General features: G+C 43.2%; 1 protein-coding gene across 2 annotated transcripts in view; it reads left to right on the top strand.

The window, feature by feature from the left end:
- The window catches only part of Shmt (serine hydroxymethyl transferase), a 42,911-nt gene extending 34,100 nt beyond the window's left edge, over positions 1–8,811 (top strand). Inside the window, exon 11 of one of the 2 annotated variants that reach the window (XM_053776634.2) lies at positions 8,603–8,811. In XM_053776634.2, the coding sequence (XP_053632609.2) occupies positions 8,603–8,626 (24 nt within the window). In that variant the 3' untranslated portion in view covers positions 8,627–8,811. Of the gene's footprint in view, positions 1–5,123; positions 5,163–8,602 lie in introns of those variants that run through there. The other variant, XM_070084403.1, reaches the window with a different exon arrangement.
- Positions 8,812–11,320: the final 2,509 nt, after the last annotated feature.

An 11,320-nucleotide genomic window follows, 5' to 3' on the forward strand; every position in this document is an offset into this window, starting at 1 on the left:
CGCCCGCGGGCGAAGACGATACCCTTGCAATGCGGCTCGTTTAACTTTTGACAGCCGTGAACTCCCATCCTCTGTTTATGTAGCAGGACATCGGTTACAAGTTCAGAAGGTGATCCCTACACCGCAACAGTGTAGGAATTGCTGGTGATTTGGCCACCCAGCAAAATATTGCAGATCTATAGCTGAATGCCCAGTCTGTGGTGCCGATGACCATTCTAATACATCTTGCAGTCGACCTCCCTCTTGCCTTAATTGTCATGAGGCTCACCCTTCGTACTCTCACCGTTGCCAGGTCTACTTAAATGAGCGGGAAATTTGTTGCCTCAAAGAGGCAGGTCTCCCTTATGCTATGGCAGTTTCTCATCTCCGCCTCCAAGGGAGAGTACCCCGTGTTTCAAAACGTCCCCCCACTTCTGGGGTCACATCTTCTGCAGCCTCCTCTGCGGTTGCCAGTCCCATAGTCACTCCTGTATCTAATTCTTTTGATGTCTTGGGCTCAGACGTCCCTACTTCTACACCTCAGTCTGTCCTCACTTCGTGTTCTCCCTCGCAAATCCCGGTATTGACGACCTCGTACGACACCTCCTCCCAATCGTCCCTCTTCTTCTCAGAGGTCCAACAAATCTCCTTTAACCCCTCCTTCCCTTCATCCACCTCCACATTTTACCTTCCCGGTCTCTGTACCTAGGTCTTCCCCTTTCACTGGCTCTGTTACAAGTGTGGAGGTTCATCCTCCTCCTTGTACTGTGCCTTCCTTCCCTGTCCCCTCCCAAGTTTCTCCCTTTTCTGCCGGGTTTCTGCCTCTTCTGTCCCCTCCCACGCTTCTCAAGTTCCCTCCACCCTTTCCCCCCCCCTACCTTGGTACAGTCCATTACAGCTCCGATCTTTACTCAAACTCCTCCTCCTTCCATCTCCAATATTGTCTCCCATACGACGTCTCTGAACTCCAAAACACTTGAAGCAATCTCTAAATATATTGTAGAGACCAAACCATCAATGGACACTGATCCACCCTCTGTTCCTTCTCTTTCCTCTTCTCCATCTGCGCTACTCCTTTCTTCACAACGCACCGTTCCTTCACTACTTGAACGTTTTCCTTTGCCACCGCATGTGGACTTTTCTAACCCTTCTAATCCGTAGGTACTCTACCTGTGGATTTCAGGTATCTTTATCGTTGGCAATCATGGCCTATTTACAGTGGAATATTCGCGGCCTCAGGGGTAATCGGGGTGAGCTTCAGATGTTGCTCTCCCAGTTTTCCCCTGTTGGTGTTTGCTTACAGGAACCAAAATTACACTCTTCCGTTATCTATCCCATCTCAGGCTATAATTTATTGTATTCTTCAGATCCTTTTCCTGATGGGACATTTAATGAAAGTGCCCTTCTACGCACTGATATTCCGTACCATCATCTATTTGTTCGTACTTCGCTGCATTACACAGCAGCCCGTATCCACTTGCATAGGTGGTATACACTGTTCTTTGTATCTCTCTCCTTCTCGGGCATTATCTATCCTGGATATTGCCTTTCTTGTTTCGTCATTACAGCCACCACTTCTGTTACTTGGTGATTTTAATGCCCATCATTTCCTCTGGGGGGGGGGGTCTCACTGATTCCCGTGGCATTCAGTTAGAGGCTTTTCTTGCTACCCACCCCCTCCATGTTTTAAATACAGGTACTCGCACCCATTTTGATCCTCGGACTCGTACTCTCTCTTGCATCGATCTCTCAGTCTGCTCTTCCTCCGCCGCATTAGACTTCACCTGGTCTGTTCTCCCAGATTTACATGACAGCAATCATTTCCCAATCATTCTTACTTCCCCTTCATATTCACCACCTCTTCGTAACCCACGCTGGCAATTTGATCAGGCAAATTGGAACCTTTACTCACAACTAACTGTTTTTAGTGAGGTTCCTTCTTCTTCCTTCATTGATGAGCTTTTACACCTCTTCTCGTCATCCGTTTTAACTGCAGCTTCTCATTATATACCCCAAACTTCGGGCAGGCTTTCTCAGAAATGCGTGCCTTGGTGGTCTCATGCTTGTGCTCGTGCAGTACGTTTGAAACGTGCTGCGTGGGGCAGGTACCGGTACAATAGAACCACGGAGAGACTTCTTGATTTTAAGCAGAAGCATGCGATCGCTCGCCGTGTCATCCGTGACGCTAAACGCACTTGCTGGCGAGGTTGTCTCCACCATCACCTCTGCTTCCTCTTGAGTGCAGTCTGGAAAAAAGTACGAAAACTGAGTGGTAAATATTCTCCTGACCCGGCTCCTGTTCTGCGGGTTGCCGGTGTTGATATAGCAAACCCACTAGACGTTGCCAATGAAATTGGCAATCATCTGGTCCGTATTTCTCAGGGGCTCCATCTATGCCCCTCGTTTCTTTCCTCAAAGTCTGCCAGAGAGTTAGCACCCTTGGACTTTTCTTCTCTCAGAGAAGAACAGTATAATGTGCCTTTTACCCTTCAGGAACTGGAGGCAATACTCTCAGCTTGCCGATCATCGGCAGCTGGGCCCGACAACATTCATATTCATATGCTACAACATTTACATCAGTCAGTCCTTGCAGTCCTATTTCGCTTTTTCAATCTTATTTGGTTACAAGGAGTTCTTCCACACCTGTGGAAATCTGCTATTGTTCTCCCTTTCCGCAAACCGGGTACTACGGGACATGAAGCCTCCCACTATCGTCCCATTGCTCTTACCAGTGCAGTTTGCAAAGTGATGGAACGCCTGGTAAATAGACGTTTAGTGTGGTATTTAGAGACACGCAACAGTCTCTCCACTCGTCAATATGGCTTTCGTAAGGGTCGTTCTACCATAGACCCCTTACTATGCTTGGATACGTATGTTCGTAATGCCTTTGCGAATAACCACTCAGTTATTGCCATATTTTTTGACCTTGAGAAGGCATATGACACAACTTGGAGGTATAATATTTTGGCCCAAGCCCACTCCTTATGCCTTCGAGGCAATCTACCATCCTTCCTTAAGAACTTTTTAACTGACAGACATTTCCGTGTTCGGGTTAATAATGTGCTCTTCCCGGACTTTATCCAAGCTGAAGGGATGTGTTCTGAGCACAACACTTTCTCCTTGCTATAAATGATTTGGCCTCTGTTCTTCCATCCAATATTTGGTCATCACTCTATGTTGATGACTTCGCTATTGCCTGTGCAGGCGCTGACTGTCACCTCATTACAGTTTCTCTCCAGCATGCGGTCGACTGTGTTTCCAATTGGGCCACCACACATGGGTTTAAATTTTCCAGTACCAAAAGTCACCAAATTACTTTCACTAGACGCTCTGTCATCTCCGATCATCCTTTATACCTCTGTAGCACCCATATCCCTGAACGTGAGTCAGGTTTCTAGGCCTCCTCTTTGACTGTAGGTTATCCTGGAAACCTCACATTACCTCTGAAGACAACTTGTCACAGCCGGCTGAATCTTCTTAAAACCCTTGCTCATCTTTCATGGGGAGCTGATCGTCGAACTCTCCTTCGCCTACATTCCACCCTCATTTTATCGAAACTTGACTATGGTGACCAGATCTATTCAGCTGCCTCTCCTGCTACTCTAGCCTCAACCCTATTCATCACCAAGGATTACGTTTATGCCTTGGTGCTTTTCGCTCTTCCCCTGTTGAGAGCCTCTATGCAGAAGTGAAAGTTCCATCCTTATCCGATCACCATGATGCCCAATGCCTTCGCTACTATGTACACTCTCATGATCTCCGCAATCCTTCCATTTATAGAATGGTCACCGATATTAGTAGACATTATTTGTTCGCAGCCCCTGTTTGCTCCGTCCCTTCTCTCTTCGCCTACATTCGCTCTTGTCTTTTCTTCAATTTCCACCTTTCTATGTTCATGTAGCATCTCACTTTTCCCTAGCCCCCTGGGAAGTTCCAGCTGTTTGAGTCTGTTCTTTCTCACTCCCTTGCTCGAAAGCCCAACTGTCTACGGTAGCTTCCCGCTCTCTTTTTCTTGACCACTTCCACTCTCATTCTCATGCCATTGCAGTGTACACAGATGGCTCTAAGTCTTCTGACGGCGTAGGATTCGCAGCAGTGTTTCCGGACAGCGTCGTACGAGGGCATTTACTATCTTCGGCTAGTATCTTTACTCCTGAATTGTATGCCATTCTTGCAGCACTTATCCGTATTGCATCTATGCCTGTGTCATCATTTGTGGTCGTCTCAGACTCCCTTAGTGCTTTACAGGCTATACAGGAATTTGATACACCTCACCCCTTAGTCCTCCGTATCCAACTTTGGCTACGCCGCATCTCTACCAAGCATAAAGATATTGTTTTTAGTTTGTTGACGTACAGGGCAATGAACAGGCAGACACTGCTGCGCGGTCAGCAGTACATGACCTACCAGTTTCATATAGAGGTGTTCCATTTACGGACTATTTTGCTGCAATAGCTACCCACCTTCACACCCGTTAACAACAACGTTGGTCTACTCTACTCGGTAACAAACTTCAATCTATTAAACCAAGTATAGGTTACTGACCGTCTTCTTGTCACCAGTGCCGAGGTTGGGAGACTACTCTCTCCCATCTCCGCATTGGCCATACTCGTCTTACTCATGGATATCTCATGGAGAGGTGCCCTGCTCCTCTCTGTGAGAATTGTCAGGTTCCATTATCGGTCAGCCACATTCTGTTAGACTGCCCACTTTATCAACAAGCATGCAGAATTTACCTCCAACGTCGTCTTCGCTCTGCTGCTCTCTCTTTACCTTCCCTTCTCGCTGATGGACCCACCTTTCTTCCGGACACTCTCATTGACTTTTTGACAACAACTGACTTCAGAAACTCTGATGATACCTTCAGCCCTTTCTACCTCGATCTCTTGCTACCCTCTACCCTGCACTATCCCCTGCCCCGCTGTTTTCTGTAACCTACTGATCGCCCCTTCCCCCTTCTGCCGCCCAATACCCTCGCTTCCTTTCCTACCCTGCAGCGCTGTATAGCCCTTGTGGCTTAGCGCTTCTTTTTGATTATAATAATAATTTCCTTATTGTATTTTGCTTTATTATAACTTGCTTTATTTCATCTTTGAACTGATTAAGGCAAGTCAGTATTGAACCTCGTATTACCTACATCGCAGGCTCGTACGCAGGTCGGCTCATAAATGGTTGTCTCTGTAGCTCGCCCAAGAATGCCCAAACCAGTATAACAAGTTATATTTGTATGCAACGAAGGGAACTTTAAATCTGCACACATGTTACATTAAGCACTACACCTGAAGGGGTCATACAGTACCCAGGGAAATGGGAGAGTAATCTAGTTGGTTTGATCCAGGGAAGGAAAAGTACAACTCCTTGGCTCAGAACCCCACGAAGGGTGACTATAAAAAGCTTTGGCTTGGGAAGACTGAAGTTGGACCTGGCTTTCCTTTCCTTGGATTGAACCTCATTGCCTTTCATTTCCTTATGGATTTAGAGCTCCCCTGATTAATACAATAAGAAAGTTTGAAAGGCTCTGAGGCACAAACATAAACCCTGATGATGAATGACATTAAGTTTTAAAAGAATAATTATGGAAGCAAAGGAATATACTGTCATCAGTCTTGGTTTAGAAGAGAATAGAACTGAATGATTTCCCTAATTGTTGAAAATAAAAACAGTTTTCAAATAATTTATTTTACTTTGGGGATGGGAAAACAATGAGGATAACATAAATATTTGCAAAAAATAACAGCAGTTATAACAGGGGTTTGAGATATTGGCAGTTTGGAGGGATACGTTGTGTATCTTTATATGTATATGCTTCTAAACTGTTGTATTCTGAGCACCTCTGCAAAAACAGCCCCCTCAAGGAAGGTTCCTTGATGTTGGTGAGGGGCTCTTGATTTAGGGAATTGGATCTGTGCTCCAGTTCCCCGAATTAAGCCTGAATGCCTTCCACATCCCCCCCCCAGGCGCTGTATAATCCTCCAGGTTTAGCGCTTCCCCCTTGATTATAATAATAATAATGCAAAAACAGTGATTATGTGTGAGTGAGGTGAAAGTGTTTAATAATGATGAAAGTATTTTCTTTTTGAGAATTTTCTTTCTTTTTGGGTCACCCTGCCTCAGTGGGAGATGGTAGACTTGTTAAAAAAAAAAAAAAAAAAAGCAAGTCATTTAAATTTTATCTTCATTTTTATTGGGAAGCACTAAACCCATAGGAGTGTATTATAATCAAAACCAAGTGCCAAACTCTCAAGGGTTAGGAGTACCATAGCACCAGGGAAACTGGAGACAAGTTACTTCCAAGGAAAGGGAGGATAAATGCAGTTCCTTGGATCAAGAACCCTGTCCTACCATCAGGGCAACTTCCTTCAGGGAAGTAGTTTAAATATCTTTACCCTTTCAGGGTCCTGACCTCCAATCTTAAACTTGTCAAATCTAAATCTAAATCTTAAAACAAAGTATGAAATTTAGATGGAAAATTGACAAAATTATTCTAATGCAAATTTTACAGTTTTAAAAATATTTATACTGGCAATTTTGCCCACTTGAGTATTTTAGGGAAATTATGTTGTTTCAGTCAACCAAATTCTTCGCTATTTCACTAGTATGCCTTCCATTTTATTGACCGAGCACAAGAAACTGCCCACTTCACTATGTCAACTACCCAATAAAGTGATCAGAAATTGCTAATTTGGCCAATTTCAAAATAGGGTCCAGAATAAACAATGCAGGCATTCCTGGCACTAAAATAACATTTCCTGTGTTCATTAGTTATGTTCCCAGGTTTTACACTTGAATTTCATTTGAATCTTTATTCACACAAAAAATAAAGCTTTGTTATGAATTATTGTACTAAATGTATAAATAGCATCAGTACATTTGTGCATGTTTATTAGACTGACCATTGGACGTGTACTGGACGAGTTACATGATTTGTTTACTCTGGGATATATCTTCCACTCTCATTCTCATTCCATCGCTGTGTACACAGATGGCTCTAAGTCTTCTGACGGCGTCAGATTCGTAGCAGTGTTTCCTGACAGCATCGTGCGAGGGCATTTACTATCTTTGGCTAGCATTTTTACTGCTGAATTGTATGCCATTCTTGCAGCACTTATTCATATCGCATCTATGCCTGTGTCGCGCTTCTTTTGTATTATAATAATAATAATAATAATAATAATAATAATATGCCTATGTCATCATTTGTGGTTGTCTCAGACTCCCTTAGTGCTCTACAGGCTGTACGGAAATTTGTTACACCTCACCCCCTAGTTCTCCACATCCAACTTTGGCTATGCCGTATCTCTACCAAGCATAAAGATGTTGTTTTTTGTTGGGTCCCTGATCATGTTGACGTACAGGGCAATGAACAGGCAGACACTGCTGCGCGGTCAGCAGTACATGACCTACCAATTTCATATAGAGGTGTTCCATTTTGCTGTAATAACTACCCACCTTCACACCCATTGGCAACAACGTTGGTCAACTTTACTCGGTAACAAACTTCATTCTATTAAACCGAGCATAGGTTACTGGCCGTCTTCTTGTCATCAGTGCGGAGGTTGGGAGACTACTCTCTCCCCCCTTCGTACCCCTCAAGGAAGGTTCCTTGATGTTGGTGAGGGGCTCTTGATTTAGGGAATTGGATCTATGCTCCAGTTCCCCAAATTAAGCCTGAATGCCTTCCACATACCCCCCCAGGCGCTGTATAATCCTCCGGGTTTAGCGCTTCCCCCTTGATTGTAATAATAATAATCTCCCCCCTTCGCATTGGCCACACTCGTCTTACTCATGGGTATCTCATGGAGAGGCACCCTGTTCCTCTCTGTGAGCAGTGTCAAGTTCCAGTATCGATTAGCCACGTTCTGTTAGACTGCCCCCTCTATCAACGAGCATGCAGAATTTACCTCCAATGTCGTCTCCGCTCTACTATTCTCTTTACCTTCCCTTCTTGCTGATGGACCCTCCTTTAATCCTGACTCTCATTGACTTCTTGACAACGACTGATTTACTCCACAAACCCTGATAATGATACTTTTCGCACTCCCCTCAGCCCTTTCTACCTCAAACCATACCCCCGGCCGGGATTGAACCCGTGGTCATAGAGTCATTACGATTTCTACCTCAATCTCTTGCTGCCTTCTACCCTTTCACCATCCACTGCCCCGCTATTCTCCGTAACCTATTACTCATCCATCTCCCTTTTGCCACCTGGTACCCTCGCTTCCTTCCTGCCCTGTAGCGCTGTATAGCCCTTGTGGTTTAGCGCTTCTATTTTATTATAATAATACTCTGGAATATCAGCATAAATCGAATATTTCTGCTACTTTGAGATCAATTTCAAGCTATTATCAGTCCTCAAACTAATCAAAATCATCTCTATTTCTGTAATATAACCTTCATTCTGTCAAATGAAATCAAGAAACCATGAATACAACCATAAAAACCATACGAAAATAAATGCAAAGTCGCTGTTTTAAACTAAAAAAGCGCTAAACCTTGTGGGTTTAGCTCTTATGATAAACCAAAAATACAGTAGCAGGTTTTTTTTCTCATGCACTGTACTGCAGAATTTTTTTATATGGTGCACATTTACCATACAGACCCATTCTCTCTTATCTTTTCCCAGATTTACTGCTCACAACTTATCTAAGTGAGCCAGGCTCATGGCGTAGAACTACGGCACTGACACTGGCTTCAAAGCCATAGAACTATAGCATCAGTCCAGAAAGGGTTAAAAAATGAAGTCAATCTGGTGCTTTCACATCTTTATTACTGCAACTGTATAGCCCTTGTGGCTTAGCGCTTCTTTTTTATAATAAAAATTTATTACTGCTATGTTTTTGTCTTTACTGTACCACTAACATTTCAATAGTAAGTAGCGTAACTGGCATAGTAGATAGGACTGCATAACTTGGCAACCAACTCAACATGACCAAAAATACTTTGCCCCAAATACTACATAACATGACATACTTAGACATATCCACAGTTTTTGTTATTCTGTATTGAGCTACAGCATCATGCAAGAACAGCATTATTCATGCAAATGTGCTAAACTCCTAAGAGCCATGTAGTACCTGGGGAATGAAGCAATCAGGGATGAGGTAGCTCCAATTCCTCTAATAAAAAAACTTTACACCAACCTCAAAGCACAAGTAACAACCCTTATTGTCCCATCAATGTGTTTTAGTTGCTGCTTTGTCCTTTCATAATCATCCTATCTTCCCTTCAAGGAAGACCCCTTGACCGGATTTATCCTTCCCTTCCTTGAAACAAATCTGAATGCCTCCCATTTCCAAGGTGTTATATGGCCAGTGCTACCCACTGATTTCAATAATTCATCATGTTTCGTCACCACTGTAGCACTGCATGTGCCAAATAAAATGTTAGAATTGAAATTAATTTATGACAGGAGTTCAATGGACAGCAAACTGTACACAACTCTATGTAAATTTACAAATACACAGCCCTGAACACTTAATTATTTAAAGGCTTAAGAAATTTTAAAGATGAATTACTTTTAACACACAAGATACCAGGTATATCTTGTTACATCTATTTGTACTTAGGTTGCACTACTCATGCATGTACATGTGTGTGTGTGTGTACATTATATATATATATATATATATATATATATATATATATATATATATATATATTTATATATTTATATATATTTATATATTTATTTATTTATTTATTTATTTATTTATTTATTTTTTATTATCACACTGGCCGATTCCCACCAAGGCAGGGTGGCCCGAAAAAGAAAAACTTTCACCATCATTCACTCCATCACTGTCTTGCCAGAAGGGTGTTTTACACTACAGTTTTTAAACTGCAACATTAACACCCCTCCTTCAGAGTGCAGGCACTGTACTTCCCATCTCCAGGACTCAAGTCCGGCCTGCCGGTTTCCCTGAATCCCTTCATAAATGTTACTTTGCTCACACTCCAACAGCACGTCAAGTATTAAAAACCATTTGTCTCCATTCACTCCTATCAAACACGCTCACGCATGCCTGCTGGAAGTCCAAGCCCCTCGCACACAAAACCTCCTTTACCCCCTCCCTCCAACCCTTCCTAGGCCGACCCCTACCCCGCCTTCCTTCCACTACAGACTGATACACTCTTGAAGTCATTCTGTTTCGCTCCATTCTCTCTACATGTCCGAACCACCTCAACAACCCTTCCTCAGCCCTCTGGACAACAGTTTTGGTAATCCCGCACCTCCTCCTAACTTCCAAACTACGAATTCTCTGCATTATATTCACACCACACATTGCCCTCAGACATGACATCTCCACTGCCTCCAGCCTTCTCCTCGCTGCAACATTCATCACCCACGCTTCACACCCATATAAGAGCGTTGGTAAAACTATACTCTCATACATTCCCCTCTTTGCCTCCAGGGACAAAGTTCTTTGTCTCCACAGACTCCTAAGTGCACCACTCACTCTTTTTCCCTCATCAATTCTATGATTCACCTCATCTTTCATAGACCCATCCGCTGACACGTCCACTCCCAAATATCTGAATACGTTCACCTCCTCCATACTCTCTCCCTCCAATCTGATATTCAATCTTTCATCACCTAATCTTTTTGTTATCCTCATAACCTTACTCTTTCCTGTATTCACCTTTAATTTTCTTCTTTTGCACACCCTACCAAATTCATCCACCAATCTCTGCAACTTCTCTTCAGAATCTCCCAAGAGCACAGTGTCATCAGCAAAGAGCAGCTGTGACAACTCCCACTTTGTGTGTGATTCTTTATCTTTTAACTCCACGCCTCTTGCCAAGACCCTCGCATTTACTTCTCTTACAACCCCATCTATAAATATATTAAACAACCACGGTGACATCACACATCCTTGTCTAAGGCCTACTTTTACTGGGAAAAAATTTCCCTCTTTCCTACATACTCTAACTTGAGCCTCACTATCCTCGTAAAAACTCTTCACTGCTTTCAGTAACCTACCTCCTACACCATACACTTGCAACATCTGCCACATTGCCCCCCTATCCACCCTGTCATACGCCTTTTCCAAATCCATAAATGCCACAAAGACCTCTTTAGCCTTATCTAAATACTGTTCACTTATATGTTTCACTGTAAACACCTGGTCCACACACCCCCTACCTTTCCTAAAGCCTCCTTGTTCATCTGCTATCCTATTCTCCGTCTTACTCTTAATTCTTTCAATTATAACTCTACCATACACTTTACCAGGTACACTCAACAGACTTATCCCCCTATAATTTTTGCACTCTCTTTTATCCCCTTTGCCTTTATACAAAGGAACTATGCATGCTCTCTGCCAATCCCTAGGTACCTTAC

Source organism: Cherax quadricarinatus, chromosome 13 (assembly GCF_038502225.1).
Source record: "Cherax quadricarinatus isolate ZL_2023a chromosome 13, ASM3850222v1, whole genome shotgun sequence".
NCBI lineage: Eukaryota > Metazoa > Arthropoda > Malacostraca > Decapoda > Parastacidae > Cherax > Cherax quadricarinatus.